Source organism: Cibotium barometz, chromosome 29 (assembly GCF_041138505.1).
Source record: "Cibotium barometz isolate CiBa-2024 chromosome 29, ASM4113850v1, whole genome shotgun sequence".
Taxonomy (NCBI): Eukaryota; Viridiplantae; Streptophyta; class Polypodiopsida; order Cyatheales; family Cibotiaceae; genus Cibotium; species Cibotium barometz.
In genome coordinates, this window is record NC_141074.1 from 53,596,522 (window position 1) to 53,616,416 (window position 19,895).

General features: G+C 43.7%; 1 protein-coding gene across 3 annotated transcripts in view; it reads right to left on the reverse strand.

Annotated features, from left to right (window-relative positions):
• Positions 1-5,930, reverse strand: part of LOC147622362 (alpha/beta-Hydrolases superfamily protein) — a 41,646-nt gene extending 35,716 nt beyond the window's left edge. The window contains exons 1-2 of one of the 3 annotated variants that reach the window (XM_086823474.1): positions 5,751-5,918; positions 5,384-5,642 (exon numbers count right to left, since the gene is read on the reverse strand). In XM_086823474.1, coding sequence (XP_086679600.1) covers positions 5,384-5,642; positions 5,751-5,791 — 300 coding nt within the window. In that variant the 5' untranslated portion in view covers positions 5,792-5,918. Of the gene's footprint in view, positions 1-5,383; positions 5,643-5,750 lie in introns of all 3 variants that reach the window. The other 2 variants (XM_086823473.1, XM_086823475.1) reach the window with 2 other exon arrangements.
• Positions 5,931-19,895: the final 13,965 nt, after the last annotated feature.

Genomic DNA, 19,895 nt, shown 5'->3' on the forward strand with positions numbered 1-19,895 from the left:
TGCACTGTAACATGACTACCTCCCACCCTATCGGCCGGGTCCTCAAGCATGTTGAAGTCTCCCCCAACACACCAATGTGCGGCCTCAGGCAATGCATCTGTAACAAGGGTCCAGAACTCTGCTCTGGCACTAGCATGGTTGGGCGCATAAACATTGAGCACACCAAAGTGCTCATCGTGCATCCTCAGAATAACATACTGCGCTCTACCAGGCACAATGACCCCGCGATCCACAATGGCCTGCCGCCATGCATCCGCAATGACCATACATACTCCTCCCTGCCCACCCAAGGGGCCAAAGACCAAAATGTGTCCCATCTACCAGGCATCACCGAACCATATCTCCGAATCCTGCTCTCACTCAAATCGTGCTCCTGCATCATCAGAATATCAATACTGCCCCCAACCAGGCATCTCTGAAGCTCCTGCCTCAAGCAACCACGATAACGTACATAGTGTGCGCCGGCAAGGCCCTCCCTGTACATTCCATGAGATGATCCTCATGGATGACCTGCTGAGGTGGAGGCTGTCTCAGCCGTACGGCGGGCCTTCGCAAGCGGCTTGGATGGAGAGTAATCCCCATCCGAGCGGCTACGAATCTGCCCACCCAATGTGCTGCAAGAGTCTCGGACCAGGCGCCAGTGGCTATGTCCCATAGCGACTGCCTCTCGCTCGGAGAGAGAAACCTCATGTATGCATACATAGCCAAGGTCTCGTGCTAGGTGTGCCACTATGCGAACCACCAAATGTCGATTCCCGGAGGCATCCCCACTCCCGGTATCAAAGAAATGTGCCAACTCCCAGAGTCGGCCTATTACGTCTGTCAACTCCAAATCGCTCACATGGTGAGAAAACTCAACTGCCTGAGTCTTCAAAATACTAAGAGCGAGATCCAAAGTCCACTCCCGGTCGCTAGTGCCGCAAAGAGGGAAGGAGAAGGCCACCGCTGAATCAAGTGCCTCCTCCCCTCAGGCCGGAGGTATCACCACATGAACTCTGATGGGTGCTGGCTCATGGGGGCCCTCCGCTCCAAAACGGAGGATCCTGCAAGAACCAAGCTCCACGAAAAAGCAGAGCGGGGAGGGGAAGAGGGGGAAGGGCGGAAGACAAAGGGGGAGGGGCGGAAGACAAAGGAGGGCGGAAAGACAGGAGGGGAGGGGCGGTAGGCAGAGGCAGAAAACCGGGCAACGGGGGGCGAAAGGGGGCGGGGAAAGCGCGAAAGGGGGAGGGGGCGGGGGCAGGCAGGGGGGCGGGACGCGGAGGAAGGGGGGAGCGGGGGGTGCGAAGGAGACGGGGGCAGGCGGCGAAGGGCGCGAAAGAGAGGGCGGGGGCGCGAAAAGCACAGGGGCTCGGAGGGGGGGGTGCCAGCAGGCGGGGAGTGGCGAAGGCTCGAAGGCAGGGAGGGGGGGGTGCGAGCAGGCGGGGAAGCGAAGGTAGCTCAAGTAGGGGGGGGGGGGGGGGCGCGAAAGCTTCAGCGAGCGAATTCTCTCACGTGTACAAGAACGATAAGGTTATGAAATCCCATAGTACATAAGATCCTACAGACAAGCATGTTCACAGCCTCAGCCCACCAATAAGGTGAACACAAGGTTGCACAGTTGGAAACACAAAGGTGAGCAGCTATGAATAGAGCAAACAAAGGGCACTATAAACATGGGAAAGTGGAAGAGCTGGGCGGTTATGAGGAGAAGGACGACTAGCTAGTTCCGTATGCTAGGTTGAGAAGGGCACTTATAGACAGTTAAGGGCTGCAAAGTAGAGGAGCAAAAACGCCTTCAATTCATGAGCTAGTTCCTTCGTGTGAGAAAGAAAAAAAAAGAAAGTAAATAATATTAACGTCTACAAAAGACCCCAAGGGTCTATGAGACCATAACTGATACAATGATACTGTGGATATACTAAGCCATGGAAAAAGAAACTGAGAAAAAAGCAAAAACAACTATCACTAGTGTATACGGATGTGATATGAACATATGACCCTATACTGGAGAAACTACCATGATCAACTAATAATGATGTCCTCCTCAGCCAATTCAAATCTAATGGCCAAGAGAATATCTCGCGGAGGGTCGTGATACTCTAGGTCACGGACATCTATCCCCCAAAATAGATCGAGCTCTATCATTGAGGGCCCCTCTAGGGTGGAGGACCGAACCGTTAGTGTGGGCGGTGGGCTCTGCTATGGATGCATGATGATTGAAGAAATTTGTAATGACCCTCTAGGAAGTATCATGTTGGGTCTGCCTCTCGGTATGCTATTTCAATAATGCATCCCTGTCATATGAGCTCCAGTAAGTACATGCCCAAGCATCTCTGATTATCAAACTGCATTGCTAGAGAGAGAAAGAAAGAAAAAAAGAAAGTTATATTAATGTCTACAAAAGGCCAAAATGACCTACGAGAGAGAAAGAGGGAGGTAACGATTTCCTTGGCACTTCTTCCCAAAAGAGTCACGAAGGTGGAAAATGGTTGGCCATACATGCTTGGTACAAGTGGGGGTGCCAAGTGTCCCACACTTGGCATGGACAGTTGGCTGCCCATGGGGATGGCCACACCCCTAGTGCACTTGACAATCTCCCATTCTGAAGAGCTCGAATCAGCATTACCCACTCAGATTGGAGCCTTAACCTCTAGTGTAACACGCGGAAGCTCTGGGGGTCTTCTTTCAGCCCTAAACACTCCTGGAAACCATCTGATGCAAAACGCAGATATAGATAGAGAGTAGAGAGAGAGAGAGGTGCTGGAAAATTCAGTATATTGCTATAGTACAAAAAGGTACTCTTACACACAGCCCTAAGCTGCCTTGCTAAAAAGGTGAACATCACCCAAAACAGTCCTAGTCTAAGACCCATTCCATGAGGGAATGAATGACCTATACAATGAGCTCATGTGCCTTTTATAGGCCTCTTGGACCAAAGGAGATCTGGCCGACCAGCAGTCGGCTGGATAAAAAATATCATATCCCTGATGCACCTGCAGCCGCCTCTTGTGGTTCATCCGACAGCACACTCCTTGCAGCCGATAGCATCCTCTTAATGTCCTCCATGCCTTGTTCCAAGTCCACACTAGCCTCTTCTGCACTTTGTGCTCCAAAATCTTAGTTCTAGTTATCTTTTACTGGTTGCCTCTTCTGGACTAGCATCTGGATATGTCCATGGGCAAACATGCACATGACATCTAGCTAGGGGAGGTTTGGGGACGCGAACCTACAATTGGATGGTGAGCTAGCCTGCACCCCTCTTAGGGAGTTTTGTACTAATCACTCGCATTTTGCATTTAGGAGATCCATGGGGTTGTAACACTAAGCCAGTCATATGGGACCAAAAATCACCGAAAAGTATGCCATGTGACCTGCTGGTGACATCTCCAGGCGATCTGCATTTGTGCATTAGAGTTTGCCGGCAGTTTTGCATTAGGGTTTCCTGCAGCCAAGGTCATGCACTGGTGTTAGTGGTTGCATGTATAGAGTTTCAAGTCTAGGTCCAAATAGGCAAGTCAGCTTTTCCGTCATGACTGCCAAGGAAGACTTTCCAATTGGAGGTTTGGGAGCAGATGATCCAGTTTCATATGATGCAGTCCAAAAGCATTGGGAAGAATCGGCTAGCACAATGTCAGAACAAGATCCAAAGCAGAGATGCAGTTTTGGAAAAAGCAAGGAAGGAAGATGAAGGCATCGCAATGGTTGAGACTCACCATGAGGGAGTTTCCTGACGAGTTTGAGCCAAGGGAACACCAAAAACACAGCATTCCAGCAACACGCAAGGGACAGTCTGGATACCACAAACTGAGGTCAACCAGGAGATGCAATTGTCAGATTCGGCAGAACCAACACCAGTACCAGCATCAGACTCCAAGGACCAGCAGCAAAACCATGAATTGGTGGCAACACCAATAGCTGAGTGTCATCTAGATTCATTTTCCAAGTTCACTACAGTAGAGGATACAGTGAGTTAGCAATTTCAGCAAAGGCAACATTGGAAGAGAGACGGGAGAGGTGGCCGTAGTTCCAGTGGAGTCCATAATGGAAAGGGAGCCACAAGAAATGAAGATGAGCCTACAGTTGGACCAAATCCAGAACGGTGCATCATATGCCCAAGTGCTCCAAGTTTAGCAAGAGGGGATGTCACCTGCATACCTTGGTCAGGTTGCACATGGACATGCTTCTCAGTTGCAGCCACCTAAAAAGCAAAGTCCAAGAGTGAGTGTGGACTAATTGCGAAGCGTTCTGGGCATTCGGACGAGGGAATGATAGGCACACATGGCCAGGTAGTGTATTGGCACAGTTAAGAGTTGGCTGCCAACCCTAGCCAACCAACCAGCCAGATGCCTATATAAAGGCAATGTGGGGTCGGGCCATAAATAAGAAGGCAGAGAGATGTGGGGAATCTTGCCGGTACTCTAAGGCAGCAAATAAGGCTTCTAGACCTTCCAAGTAAAGCTTTCATGACAGTTTATCCCATGCTCCAGTAAAGGATAGCAGGTTATCAGCATTTCATCAGTAATTTCATGCATGGCAGTAGATTTCATATCTGATTTATGATCTGAATATTTCATTGTAAATGAAATATACAATAGGAGTAGATTAGGTAAAAGAGTCTCTCTCTTCTTTCCTCTCCTTTTCATGCAAGTAGATTAGCATTAATCAAGATTAGCTTCCACACCCATGTGACGAGTCATATAGCACTCAGGAGCTCCCACAGTGTTACCAGAACTGATTTTCTTCCATGGCTTCTGTAAAAATCATGATCCAAAACCTCCGCAATGATCCTGGCATGTTAATCTATCTAGCTTGCGCTTAACCTTCCAAAATCTTTCAATCTACGACAAGTTAACAAAAGATCTTATACAGTGTCCAAAACAGGATGTCGGCGGGTGTTTGGGTTGCTCAAGCATCACTAGTTCTTGTTTGGCATTACAAACATGAGCTAGCCAGATCCTCAGCACAAGATAATGAGAGTGGAGCATGGATGCTTGACCACTCCTAATGCCAAACTGCCCACATACATGTGGATCCAAAACCCATTCAAAGACCACCCAAACTTTCCTTATTTCTTTCTTTATAGAGATTGACCATTGAGAATGTGGAAGACACATGAACATAGCCCATAAAACCATCCTGCCAGATCTTGGAATGACGGCCATTAGGAACTTATCACAAGCCAATCTAAGAGTGAAACACTACTGTAACTTTTGGATGTGCAGCCCACATGAAAATGTATACATGTTTCAAAACATGCACATTCCATTTATCTTTTACACATTACATAAACATATCTACACATAGATACATGTTCCAAAAACACACACACACACACTCTCTCTCTCTCACTCAAACACGCGCATTTGTCTATGAATGATGAACAATTCTCGTGTCAATTAGATACCTGTACAGGAAGTCTCTGAATTCTTGAAGCAAATGCACGTGCAGCAGGGTCTCGTAGCTGCTGGACCTCAGGTGGAAGGAAGGGAGGGAATGTGGTGGCATCAAGATCGATGGCAGCCGTGGCAGTGATGTTGGGATAGGCCCTGCTGTAGTTGTTGAGAAGACGGATGCATGGAGGGTCCCTCCACACATCCCAGCGCGGGGCAACTCGTAAATGCACATGTGTTGTTGCCAGCCCTGGTAGTGTTGCAAAGAACAGACTGTCCCCAAACAAGTAAAAACTAAAAACTCTCTCTCTCTCACTCTCTCTCTCTCTCTCACTCTCACTCTCACTCTCACACACACACACACACACAACCTTCACTTACCCGTAATCTGCCCTCGCTTGCTCCATCGCCGAGCAATGCATCTCTGTCTGACTCGCTCCCCTCCACCTCCGCCTCCGCCTCCGCCTCCCCCGCCCCCTTCTCTCTCTCTCTCTCACAAGTTACAGTTGGCTGAGCTCGCTTGCTCCATCGCCGAGCAATAAAGCGACTCAAAATTAGACATATATATTATTTTTGCAAAATGTTTGTGGACCCTGGTTTTAATTTTGCTTTCATGTTTTTAAAGGTGCGTCTTTTTTCTCTACCTGGTAGAAAACATGCCCCACATGAGAGCCACTCACTTAGTTGGAGCAAACATCTCCAGGGCCACATCCAAAGTGATTGGAGTTCGCACACTCTTGTTATTGATTTATTGATTAATGCATGTTGGTGTGTTTATGTATACGTGTGTGCATGCACATGCGTGAGTACATGCATGTGTGGGTGAGAGAGAGAGAGAGAGAGAGAGAGAGAGAGAGAGAGAGAGAGAGCATGTAAAAACTTAACTATTTCCATGAACAATAGAGAAGGCATACTGGTCCATGAGAATAGTGCCATGTTCTTGAATTAAACTAATCATGAAAAAGAGGGAGGCTTGTATAAAATGATCCATTGTTTGCAATGCATTCTTTTTCATTGACATGAAGGTTTTTATGTAACCTAGATGTCCTCCAATTGGGTTGTCATGAGCTTCACCTTGCATCATGGGATGAATATTGTTCTAGCCCCATCTCTTGGGGGTATATTTTTTAAAGCATCATAGAATCTGCATGAAAAATCATACATATGCACCTACATCCCAGTTATCCATGCATTAAAGTCACCTAGCAAGAGGATGTCTCCAAACAAGGGGACATCCATGCACCTACATCCCAGTTATCCATGCATTAAAGTCACCTAGCAAGAGGATGTCTCCAAACAAGGGGACATCCATGCAAAAGCAAATGCCTTGGGTGGGAACTAACACATTGCCATATGTAAAATCTGAAAGCCATGCTTGGCTAAGTGTATCCACATGAATTGGGACTTCCTTATCTCATTTGGCCATTGTCAGTACTCTATGCAAGTGAGGTGTGCCATATGCTGCTTGGCTAAGCATATCCACATGAATTGGGCTTCCTCGTCTTCTCTAACCATTGTCAATACTCTATTCAAGTAAGGCTTAAAGAAGAATACCATGCCTCCTGAGCCATGTACCCCTTCCTAGAAGTACAAGTTTTACCCCTATAAGTAGACTCCCATAAATAATATAATACCCCCATAAGTAGACTCCCATAAATAATCTAATGCATTGGGTAGCCCCCTCTTAGATGTACATGTAGACTCCCATAAATAATCTAACACCTTGGGTAACCTCATCCTAGAGATACATGTAGACTCCTAGAAGCACATTTGTGGTCCCTGCCCTGTCATGCAAGGTGTCTCTTTGTAATGATGATTCAACCATGTCTCTTTGTAATGATGATCCAACCATCACAATATATGGCCGAGCTGCCTACCCTGTGTGCTTTAATGGCTTGTATGACCTTGGCGATCATGACTCTCTTCCTCTCAAATGGATGGACCTTGTATCTCTTTAGAGAGGCCATCCCCTATGTACATCTTTGTGCCTTTCAAGGTAGCGTGCTTTGCTATGAAGGCCTGGCCGTTGAGGGCATCCTTGAACTTGAGAGAAAGAAAGAAAGAAAGAAAGATATGTTAACATGACCAAAATAATCCACGTGATATAATGTCTGACTTACATTAAAAAATGAAAATGCTAGGAACTAAAAATGAAAAGCTAAAGTTGGTACTAGAACTGAGAGTGTATGGCTCTCTACACTCATCCTAATATATCCCTCATCAAGAGCTATCGCATGGTGCTCAGGCTGGTGGGATTAAGCTGGCGAGAGAAGGTCCTCTTATGGTGGGAGATGATGGCCGCAAGCTACCTCTAAAGTATCAGGGTAATGTGCGAGGCCCCCTGTGGGCAAGGGTCTCATGCTCTGCAAAGCTCAATGGCTCTTTCTAATTGCACTCCTCTTGATCACGCTCGAACTGCTTCCGCCTAGGGTTTAGGGTGATAGGGTGGGGGCTACTGTAAAGTCTCTACATGGGATCCAGATAGAGGGGGGACTGCTCTAAAAGTCTTTGCTCATAAGAAGTTTGTAAGTGCCCTTTGCCTCAGTCCCCTCGTTGTTGCTAGCATGTGGTGTAGTAGGGACTCTCTGTGTTGCGCAGCTCCAAGAGGAAGAGTCCTATGCATCTCTAGTCATGGTAGTCCATGACCCTAGAAAGTGGAACAAATCCATCACGGAAGAGACAATGGAGTCTCTGCTCAAAAGAAGTCTCTAAGTGCCCTCTACCTCAGTCCCCTCGCTATTGATGGCATGTGGTGTAGTAGGGACTCTTTGTGTTTGTGTAGCTCCAAGAGGAAGAGTCCTAGGCATCTCTAGTCATGGTAGTCCATGACCCTAGAAAGTGGACCAAATCCATCACGAAAGAGACAATGGAGTCTCCCCCTGATCTCGTAGTATATTAGGCACCTACATATGTAATGCTCCTCTATGTGACACAGCTCCTCTATGTGGCACAGCTCACATATCTGATTTGCTAGTGCAATCCTCACTAGTCCATATCTAGTTGTCTCTATCTGATAGGAGGAAGTACGGATCTAGCCAATCGCACACCTCACTCCAAAAAATATAGGTGTGTATGCATGTATCTTGGCCATGTGATGAAGCCATCCTCTATCAAGTGAAGCATGTGGTTTGTCTCACAATAGAAGCTCATCCTCATCCACAGTGGTTGTGTGGGGGACCTCCAAGTTCTCTGAGTATCAAGCCTGATGATACCTTACTGGATCGCTCTGTTTCGCTTTGTGTGGCTGAGGTCATAGATGGGGGACCTCTATACTATACTGAAATGGCAGCAAAGCATCCGCCTGCATGCCATGAAATCCAAACCATGTAACCACATGTGCATACCAACACCTATGTATCCCCATCTCGGGCTAGCTGTCTAGAGGACACAAAAGCTAAGCGAGGGTATCTGCCCATAACTTGTGTAGGAATGTCACTATCTAGAACAGGGCCTCTATTACCATCAAATGGAGCTCCCATCTCAGCCTGTACAAAAGCTAAGTGAAAGAAAGTAACATCTAGGTTAGCCTTGGATTAGCCTGGATTTAGGAAAGCTTGAGAGATTAACACTAAGAACAACGAAAAGTAAAGTGTAGTGGTAGCCTAAGATAGCAAAAGGTTCAAAAGGTATATCAAGGGTATATCAAAAGGTACAATAGTCCTAGAGCACATGCCTTTTATAGTCCCAAGGCCTATGTGCCCTAATCCCACATGTAAATAACCCTAAGCCCATGTGCCTAGGCCCATCCCATGTGTATGTGCATCCTAAAAACACTTTGTTACAAACCATCCCTTCCTAACATGATTTCGTCCTCAAAATCTAAGGGTGGTCGTGCATCAAAATACACATACAAGAGGCTATATACAAAAGCCAAAAAATCGAGCATGGAGTCCGTATACATGCAAGTGTGGAAATGAAGATCGCAGTGACATAGACGGTGTAGAGGCCTCCCGGATCGAATGGAAAGCCAAAGCATCGCACGATCAAAGACATAGATCTCGTGCCACTTGGATCAAAAGGGTAGGTCGTATCTCCCCTCGCTATAAATGTGCTTCCACCTAGGTCAAACGTGAAGTAATGCCGTCCCACTGTCAAGAGGTGATCTTCGACGATGTCCAGATCAAATGGAAAAGTCAGTGGACTTCCATCGATAATGAGGCTAGACAATCTCTTGCCTAGATCGAAGGGAAATCCAAGGAACTCTGAATATGAATGACCAAAATATGTCAATCGGCTAACAAGACACAAAACGTGTGAACAAAGCTCACAAACTCACCAATGCACATGAATAATTCCCCCACACCACACAATAACTAAGCTGAGTGCTGAACACCCCGAAGGGGCAAGTAAATGTGTGTGGGCAAGAGAGTAATGTGGTTTGGACCAAAGATGTGAAGAGGCGAAAGGGAAAACCCTAAAAAGAATTAAAGGTGAAAAAGCTTCTTCTCCTAAGGTTGAAGCAAGAGATCTGAGCATCTGTTGGTTTATACACCTGTTCGCTCACGTTGCCTGCTGGTGCTCTGTGATCTGCGCATCTTACGTGGCTGACTGCTGAGACGAAACAGATAGTTGTGCTCTGTCTGCTCGCTTTTCATTGAATGGCTACTCTAGATGACTTCATGCGCATGCTATGATGAGACGCTGCAATTTAAGCTTGCGCTGGAGATGCTTGCTGAGAGCATGGGCTGAGCTGTGGTGTGCAATGTCAAGCACTATCGAGAAGGGCTTTGCGTTGGAGGTGCTTGCTGAGAGCATGGGCTAATTAGCTGCGGTGTGTGCAGTGTCAAGCACTGTCGAGAAGGGCTTGCACTAGAGATGCTTGTTGAGAGCATGGGTTGAGCTGCAGTGCACAGTGCCAAGCACTGTCAAGCAGGCAAAGCCGTCCACAGAGTGATGCAGCTTTCGACGGTGGGAAAACTGGCCTCTCTGGTTGCACGTAGCTCGAAAACGATGCTTGAAGCTTGCTGAGTGCACTGTAGCTTGTGGCGGTGGAAACTAGCTGCCCTGGTTGCACGCCTGCAAATAATAAAGGTACAGAATGTAGCCTCAGAGCTGCCAAACGATGGTGTCGAGCTCCTATGGGTTGGCTGCGGTACTGTTCTGCGGGTTGGCTACGTTGCTACTGCGTTGACTCGTGGCATCCTTTGATGTCCACAGAGCTGAACACTGGCTCGGCACTCAGGCTGATGTTGTTTCTCTTCGGCTGAGCCTCAAAGAGAGAGGTGATAAAGCTACTGCCTCATAGGATCACTAGGTACCACTAGAAGAAGGGAAAGCACAGTAGCCATTGCCTTCAAAGTAGCCAATGCATGCTAAGCCGTCAAATGAAGCATCAAAACCACTTGCATCTATGTTTGCACAAATCTGCACTAGAGCTGCATACGTTGCACCTTTGCCAAATTCACCAAGATTAATCATTTATCATAAGATAAGTATTAATCTTACACTTCTTGCTCAATTCTTGGCCAAGAAACTATTCAAATCACTCTTTAGCATCAAATTGTTTGGATTTTACATAAACCTTGCAAGATTAACAACCTTGTAGCTTCTAAGCATCAAGATTTACAATAAACCACAAAAATTATACAACATTTTTTGTCTACAGTCAAGTGTTTTGTCTTTTGCATGGAAAAAGCCTTTTGCATATCATTGATTCCTTGCAAGATAACAGTAAAGATAGGATAAAGATTAAAGGATTATTCAAGAACACTCACTAATGTCCTTTCTTCTCAAGATTTGATTTTTGCACTGTGTCTTTGCATCTTTGACAAATCTGCACAATCTCCAATACTTTGCATTGTTCTCACATAAAATCTTTGAAAAACTGTGCACAACAACCTTTGAAAACTGTGAACTACTCCAAAAACTCTGCACATGAACCAAAATCTATGCACAATAGCCTAGAAAACTTTACACAGTAATCAAAAATCTTTGCACCACAGCTTAGAAATCTCTGCATGGTAATCTAAAATTATTGCACTAAATCTTACACAACAATTTGAAATTTGTGCACACTTCTTGAAACTGCACCAAGATTCTGCACAGCAACCTTCTCCTTGCAATATTCCTTCAAGACTTAAAGATTTGGCAATCTAGGATTTTAATCTTGAAGAAATAAGGGCTCTAAGGATTAATCTCTGAAAAATCATGCTCTCTAAGCAAGAGATCACTCAATACTAGTTGTTGAAATTTATGTAAACCTTAATTTTGAAAATCACAAAAATTTCAAGAAATCAAGATCAAGAAGATCAAACCTTCAAGAATTCCAAATAGTAAGGTGGATTAGGGCTCTGAAAATAGTGATTAATACAAATTCAAAAATAATTAACATAAATTTCATTGCTAATCTTCTCAATTGAAGAAATTAGCAAATATAAAAACTATGTAAAAATCAACTCCAAAAATGATTGACACTAATCATGATCAAGAAAATGCATTTCTAAAAATTAAGTTAACATTAATTCAAAATTGATTAATCTCTTAATCAAAGCATTAAGATCTAAACCTAGAGTTCTGATACCAATGAAAGAAAGTAACATCTAGGTTAGCCTTGGATTAGCCTAATTAACTTGGATTAAGAAAAGCTTAAGAGATTAACACTAAGGACAATGAAAAGTAAGGTGTAATGGTAGCCTAATATAGCAAAAGGCACAAAACAATAGTCTTAGAGCACATGCCTTTTATAGTCTTAAGGCCCATGTGTCCTAATTACACATCTAAATGACCCTAAGCCCATGTGCCTAGGCATATCCCATGTGCATGTGCATCCTAAAAATAAATTTTTACACTAAGTAAGGGTATCTGTGTAGACAAAGGTCCCATAATCTATGTAGGAATATCACTGTCTGGAATACAAGACCTTTATCGTCGCGGTGGAACTCCCATCTCAGCCCGTATAATCTCATGTGGCATAGATGGCTTACTCTGCTAGTATTTAGTGATATTTTATGCTAGATACCAGTGATCTAGAAAATATATGGCGTGGCGCAAGCGCGAATCTGGTGATTTAGGGGTACTCTCCAAAATCTTTCCCCCCTTTCTTGCACTCTTTCTTGTTGCACAACTATAGCCCTCTCCTTTCCATCATTTCTCTTCCTTCTTCCCTCCTAATCTTTTGTATCTTGCCTCTCTTCCCCCATTTTGCTATTAGTGGAAAACCAACATGCACTATTATTCATGTTAACGTATAACAGACAAAGAATATAAATGACTAACAGTACAAATAGAAATAAACAAAATATAGGTAATCAACAAACCATCAGTATCTACGTATATTGCTTCTTTGTTCTGAATTATACATATACTTGCGCTTTGCGCCATAACATGTTAACAGTTGTGGTACAAAGTGACACACATTTCCATTATGCCGTTTGAATAATAATTAAGGATAAATGCATAACTATTCGGCAGATAACTATGTCTAAGGGTAACTACGGGTTAACACCTAGCACACCCGGTGGGGGTAGTCTAGCCTACGGATAAAAGACAAACCCACTTGATGAGATGAGGATAAGTAAAAACAAAATCGGATTCTATAGTTTCTTCAAACATATCTTCCTAAAATCCTAATCCAGTTCTATCTAATGGGTTTCTAAAATATGTCTTGCCTATAAGATTGAAATTGAGACTGTAAACAATCTAAAAAAGAATGAGGATGAATATCCAAATCAGTGGCTTCTCGATGATCTTCAATATGCTTCGTGGCCTTCAATTGGTTACTTTGACCATATAGTCAGGTAACGGCACCTCGTCTTCATGCTCGAGTCGAACCTTTGGATGATTGACCCTTATGTGCCGGTTCTTTGTATCTTCTTAGGCGCTCTAGAATTTGTCGTCGATTCAGTGTAGCTTGTTGACGATGCTCTGGAGGGTTGCTGGTTCAGTGGCGACATATCCCTATTGAAGTACGCCACAATTTTCTATACTATGCACCAGTTGGAGGGGAGGGGCAAATTGTGGGAGTGCAATGTCTCCACTGCTTCCGTTATACATATGTATCGGTCCATCTCCCTCTCCAGAACTTACATTTAATTTTTGAGCTCACATGTTTTGCCTTCACTTTCTTGGTCATATTCTTTATGAATATTCCAAAGTGTGCAGTTCTTCTTCATATGCTTCCAGCTTCTTAATTGTATCTTTAAGCTCTGTGCAAGAAACTAGGGTTTTGTAAGAGGCAAGGAGGGAGAATAGATGTGTGCTTGTTTACTTGAAGCATGGTAAGGGTGGATTGCACCAAGAAGACATGAATGTCTATAGAGTGAATATGATCAAAAAAAGGGTACAATGTCCATGAGCCCTATGCCTCATATAGAGTACTCTAAAAGTACACATGTAAATGTCCCTAAGCCCAAGTGCATAGGCCCCATTACCCCATGTGCATATTCACCCAAATCTACTTCATTACAAACCATCCCTTCCTACAATGATTTCGTCCTCGAATCGAAGGATGGTTGTGCCCAAAGAAAAAAAACATATACAAGTGGCTATGTACAAAAGCCAAGAAAAATCACGTTCATGACTGAATGTAGCGGAAGACCCATGCATGAATCATATGATCCCCTAGGTCAAATGGAAAGGATAGAGGACTCCCGTCAATGATGAGGCTATATATGCAACCTCCTAGATCAAAAGGAAATCCAAGGCATGCAAAATCCAAGGCAATGGCTCCATGATAATCTGGTGCAAGTGGACTAGATAAGGAACCACTGTCAATGATGAATCTAGTCGAGTATCCTTCATCACAGGATCAAAGGGATATGTATGGTATACACCCCAAACCGTCGAAGCTGGAATGGTAGTAGCTCCTGGATCAAAAGGAAAGCTCGACTCCAAAGAGATAGTAGTACCAGGGTCAAAAGGAAAACTCATAAGCTCATCCTCATGACCACATTGTGAATCTGGCATGAAAGGTATCCGCCGAAGAAGCTCAATAATTGGTCCTAGCACAAAAGAATCATCATGTGTGCCAAGACTAAAATATGTCGCAAATGTACCTGAATGTCGAGCCACATATCCACAAACTATGCTCCTCAAATGGCAAAGAATGCATCCAAAGAAAAATGTCCAGACTCCAAAGAACACAGGATCGTGCCGACATCCAAAGGAGCCAAATGAACAAAGCTCAAGGTCGGCCTCATATAGAGTCAAATGTGAACTCATGCCTCCATCATATGCAGCACCACTTAAGAAATCAAAAGCATGATCCACCATATCTATGTATGTATGAGTGTGATCCGACCCATGCACAATATCTCCATGTGTATGACACTATATGTATGTCACCCTCTAAAACAGAAGTTAGATCATCATAAAGATCATCATCACTAAACACTGACCAAGTGTCCACATAAGAGGTATAAGTGGTATCAATCAACTCACTATCAATGGAATCTCCAAGGTCACTAAGGTCATCCCCAAAGGTATAGACCAACTCCATCACTGGTGTCCCTATATGACCTAAATCCCATGATAGATCACTCTCCAATAGTACTAGATCTAAGGAAATACCTAGATCAACTATAAAACTCTCAAAGTCAATGTCATAGGATATGCTAGAAATATGATCAATATGCATACTCCTACGATGTCTCACCTCTATGAACTCCTCACTACTCTCATGCACTATCCCTGACTGCTCAATCACAACAACTCAGTCCACTCGAATGCTGCCAAGAATGCTATAAAAACTAGGAGTAGTGGTCATATCCGAAATCTCTCCACATGTAACAAATCTAGAGGAGTAGCCCAACACATCTAATACTAGAACCTCGGGTCTATGCTCCTCATGGTCTATGATGTGCTCAACGACATGTGAAGTGTCAATCCCATGTGTGACTAAAGATGTGTGACTAGCCAAATGATCATGACTAGTCAAATGCCCATCAAGATCATGGAATGCATCACTATGGTCACCTAATGTATCCCTATGATCACTAGGAATAGAGATAGGTAGCTCTATGATGCTCGTAATGCTCAATGTGCTCGCTGCCATCCCTCCCATCAAGATCATGCCCACATGATCTGACTCACACACATCGCTCTCACTATCACTATCACATACATCATCATCATGTACATATGTGTCAGTGGCATCATGTGCACGTGTATCACTATCATCATGTGTATGTGTATGTCATACATTAATATCATCATGTGTGTGTGCACAATACATCATCATAGGTATGTGGGTGTGATACATCAATGTCATCACATGTATGTGTATGACCATGACCATGTGTACAAGTATCAACATCAATATCATCATCAACATGATGATCATCATCACCATCCTCCTCATCATCCACTAAATGCATGTCATAATGATACCCATCCTCAGGTATGTAATCATCTCTGCTCACAAATGTAGGGCACTCAATCAACCACATACATCCTCCCATGCAATCAATGCCGAACCATCCATGTAAAGATATCCACATAGATCCTCAACAAAATCACCATGTGTAGAACGTCTAGACCATCTAGCACAAACATCCTCCTCTTTAAATAAATGTCTACACTGGCTAGGTAATAACATGTGAAGCTTAAACATCTATATGTGACATGAATATGATGTGTCATCATAGCATGATGTCGGTGAAGAAGGATCTAAAGGTCGAAGCTGCGATGTGCCAAATGTATGTATGAACTTGGCAAATGATATGTAACTCCTCACCTAAAATGGCAAATCAAGATAATGGCGATAAAGCCAAAATGATAAGATACTAGTAGATATCGCACGATCAGTGTCTGGGATGGAGACATCGTGATGTCGACGACAAAGATGGTGGGTAGCATGGCAATCGTAGAGGCGGGGTAGAGGTAGTCATGGATACCCATGTCGTCCCGCGCCAAAGCCTGAAAGTGTGGAAACACCTCTAAATGTGCTCAAGAATCCCACACCATGTATGGAAAAAAAAACACCAATATGCTCAAATGGCCACCCGTGCGCATGAACAAGGACCAAGATACCCGTGTAAACACCCAAAATACTAAACAAGGGCCAAGATGCATGTGTGAACACGTCTCCTAAAGGCTCAAAGCATGTGAACACCGTGCGAGCGGCCAACTAATACACTCAAGAACACCCAAAAAATGCTCCAAGACACATGAACACTCGCTATCCAAGCACAAATACATCCTAATGGTCGAAATAAAAACACGATGTAAGTGACACCAAAATGATAAAATCCAACACGAACTACCCAAATGTGAAACACATGTGTATCAATGTGCCCCAAAACCTATAGGAGTGTGTGTGTGATGCAAGAGAAAAGGAAAGATAGTAAATGTCCACAAGCAATGAACAATTGGGTGAACAAAAATGTAGAAAGAGGTAGGTAAGTATGGAATATGGGCAAGGATAAATGGTCACTAGAATGTGGGCTGGATAAAAATTAATGTGAAAGGTCAAATGGGAAAAAGGTTTCCAAACTCTAGCCCAAATTTCCAAAAGAACTTCAACGTTGTTTTTTTTTCTTTATTGCTTCTCTTCAGCTCTGCTGGCGGCCATCTTCTTCTTCTCCACTCTACATTTTCAACTACTTGAGCTCCTTCTCTCGCTGGTTTGCTACTGTGTGTTGACAGCAATCGGGGCTGTTGGCAACCATCTCTGCGTGCTGTGAAATGGCCGTTTGCATGATTGCTTGTTTGCCTCTGTGTGTTTGCACGAGGGCTGCCGTAATCAGGTGCTTTTCCTCTATGTGTTTACATGACTGCTCATTTGCCTCTGTGTTTGCACGAGGGCTGCAGAGCAATCGGCACTTTGTTGCCTTTGTTAGCTGTGCGAAGCGGGGCTGTTGGGAGCAACCAATGCTGTTGTTGCTTCTGTTATCTGCAAAGCGAGAGCTATTTGGAGCAACCAGCATTTGCTTCTGTTGGTAGTTGTTGGCAGCACTTCTGTTGGAGAAGCTTCTATGTGTTTGCACAAGGGTTGTTGGCAGGTGGTTCTGTGATGCCTAGAGATGCAAATCTCTATGATGGCTAGAACCTTGGATTCAATTCCTGTACTGTATATTTGATGCCTTTCTATTTGTTTGATGTACTGTGTATTTGATGCTTTTCCTGGAATCAAACAACAGACCGTTTTCCCTTTTGGTTGTAAGTTGCTCCCCCTAGACATGCACTTGCACATCAAATCTGTATCCATGGATGATTGTCACTAATCTTAGCAGCACTTCTTTAACCTGAATCTGATTATGTGCATGTACTCTGTTTTACTGCTTGTAAAATTTCTAGATTATGTTTATGTTGTGAGTGGACTATGCAGTGTCTTTGATCAGAATGTTAAAGGCTATGTCTTCAGCAACTTCTAGTAGTTGGATAAATGTCCTTTCATCAAACTCTCCATGCATACATGTAACTGTGTACACATTTGTTTATCATACATGTTGAAATATACAAGTGAATAGGGTGTGTGCGGGAACAAGCCCTTGGCTAGAGGCTGTAAAAGAGAATCTGTAAATGTGAGAGAACCTGTGAAAAGGTGAGAAGAATCTACTGGGAGAGAATAAAGGGTAGCATGAGGAGATTTAGGAGGTGTGGAGATATTCTAGGAGAGGTGGAGAGAATCAAGCAAAAGAGATGGAGTGAATCAAGGAGAAATCAGTGGGATTAGATGCTTGGATGTAAACTCTATAAATTGAGGCATTGGCCTAATGAGAACTTGCTGGTTTTTTATTATCCATGCCTACATTAAGCTATCAGTTAATTACTCAATTATCGTCTACTAATCTCTTTGTTAATGATGTTGATTCTAGCATTTGTTCCACCATAGCTCATCACATTGCTGTAATTTCAACATGGTATCAGAGCCTAGCCTAGAACCCATCAATTTGTGAGCCCATTATCTTGCTAATCATTTGGCTAATTAAGATTAGTAGAAAATTAATATTTTCACCTCTTTTTCAACTAGCCCATTGTACCCCCAGCCATTGGAGGGGCTTGATCTCCCTCCAGGAGAAACATTAGGGGAAATGCTTCTAGCCCAACATAGCTATACTCCCCACAATTCAGCTTATCAAGAAATTTCTCCAAACCGCCAAGCGTAGCTGTCGTTTTTTGCTGATTTACAGGCGTCTTTTTTTTGAGAAAAATTGACATCTCTTCTTCTCCAGTTGCAATGGGTCTAATTCCTCTTAGCCCCATGGGTTTTCAAGCATGCTCTACAAGCTGGTGAAGTCAGAATTTGATTTGATCAAGTCTACAGTGAGATCCAAGCTCTTCATCAAATCTGCAGAGGTGACTTTGGTAAAACAGAGATTAAGCATTCAATGTTTGGTCAAATCTTGTGTTTCTTGGCTTAATCCTCTACTAGACTAATTGCTATTGATGGCCTTGAAAGCATTTGAGCTCATTTGAACTCTAAGGCCTCAGATCTGGACTCCCTGCATACTCTATTTTTTGCACACAAAACAGAGGATTAATTTGCTAATCAGTGCTAATCACTGTATTTTGGTGCAATTGAGGGTTCAAATTAACCATTAGTTATCTGATACAGATCCCTATAACTTTAGATTACAATTCAGAGATGGTTTGATACTCCAACCATTCCGTACAAATTGGTTACCCTTGATTTAATGTAATTTTTGGTAAAATTATGCTAATAAATTTGTGGTAATCATCATTTTGCATTTAACCCTTGGTTAATGCCTGCAAATCACACTCAAATTCAAGATTATTCACATCCAGAGTTGCATTTGAGAATGTGCATAAGAATGAATGCTATATGCATTATGTATTGGGCACATTACATCAGTGTAAAAATGGAATCAGACACTGTCCTTGTCCAGAATAAGGCAAGAGGTAAGACCTCCCACATAGATTTGGGTTTGCATTGCATAATGACACAAGATAAACATCAAAAGCCCAAAAGAACTGTCATCAAAACATTTAAACATGTTGCTCACAGGGAGCAAGAACTGACGGACAAGCTCATGGCCCCAGCCATGAAAGAAGAAGAACATCTCTTTCCAAGATGAAGATCCACACCAAGAAGATAAGCTAAAGGAAGCATTGAAGGAAGACATGGACGCGTGAAGAGAAACTGCCACAACAAGAAGGCTGAAAGAAGAGGAAGACACGGACGCGTGAAGAGAAGCTGCACGACAAGAAGACTAAAGACAAGAGAAGATGTGAGGCTCCAAAGAGTGAGGAGCCATGTGAAAATCTCAGAGAGAGAGAGAGAGAGAGAGAGAGAGAGAGAGAGAGAGAGAGAGAGAGAGAGAGAGAGAGAGAGAAACCCCACAACCCAATGTAACCTGTCCCAACAGAGTAAAACCACCTCTAAGCCACCCCGATGATGTAGGCCATGTGGTAGATGTATGTGTAGTCAAGGTCACGGGCACTTGTAGTAGCCTTGGACACATAGAGAGAGAGAGTATCAAGGACTATGAGTTTAGGGACTTGAGGCATTGGTCGCGGACTATCAAGTAAGAGGGAAACTTGGTATAAGGTTCAGATGTGCTAGGAGTATTCACTTGAGGGGAGGTGTTGAAATATACAAGTGAATAGAGTGTGTGCGGGAACAAG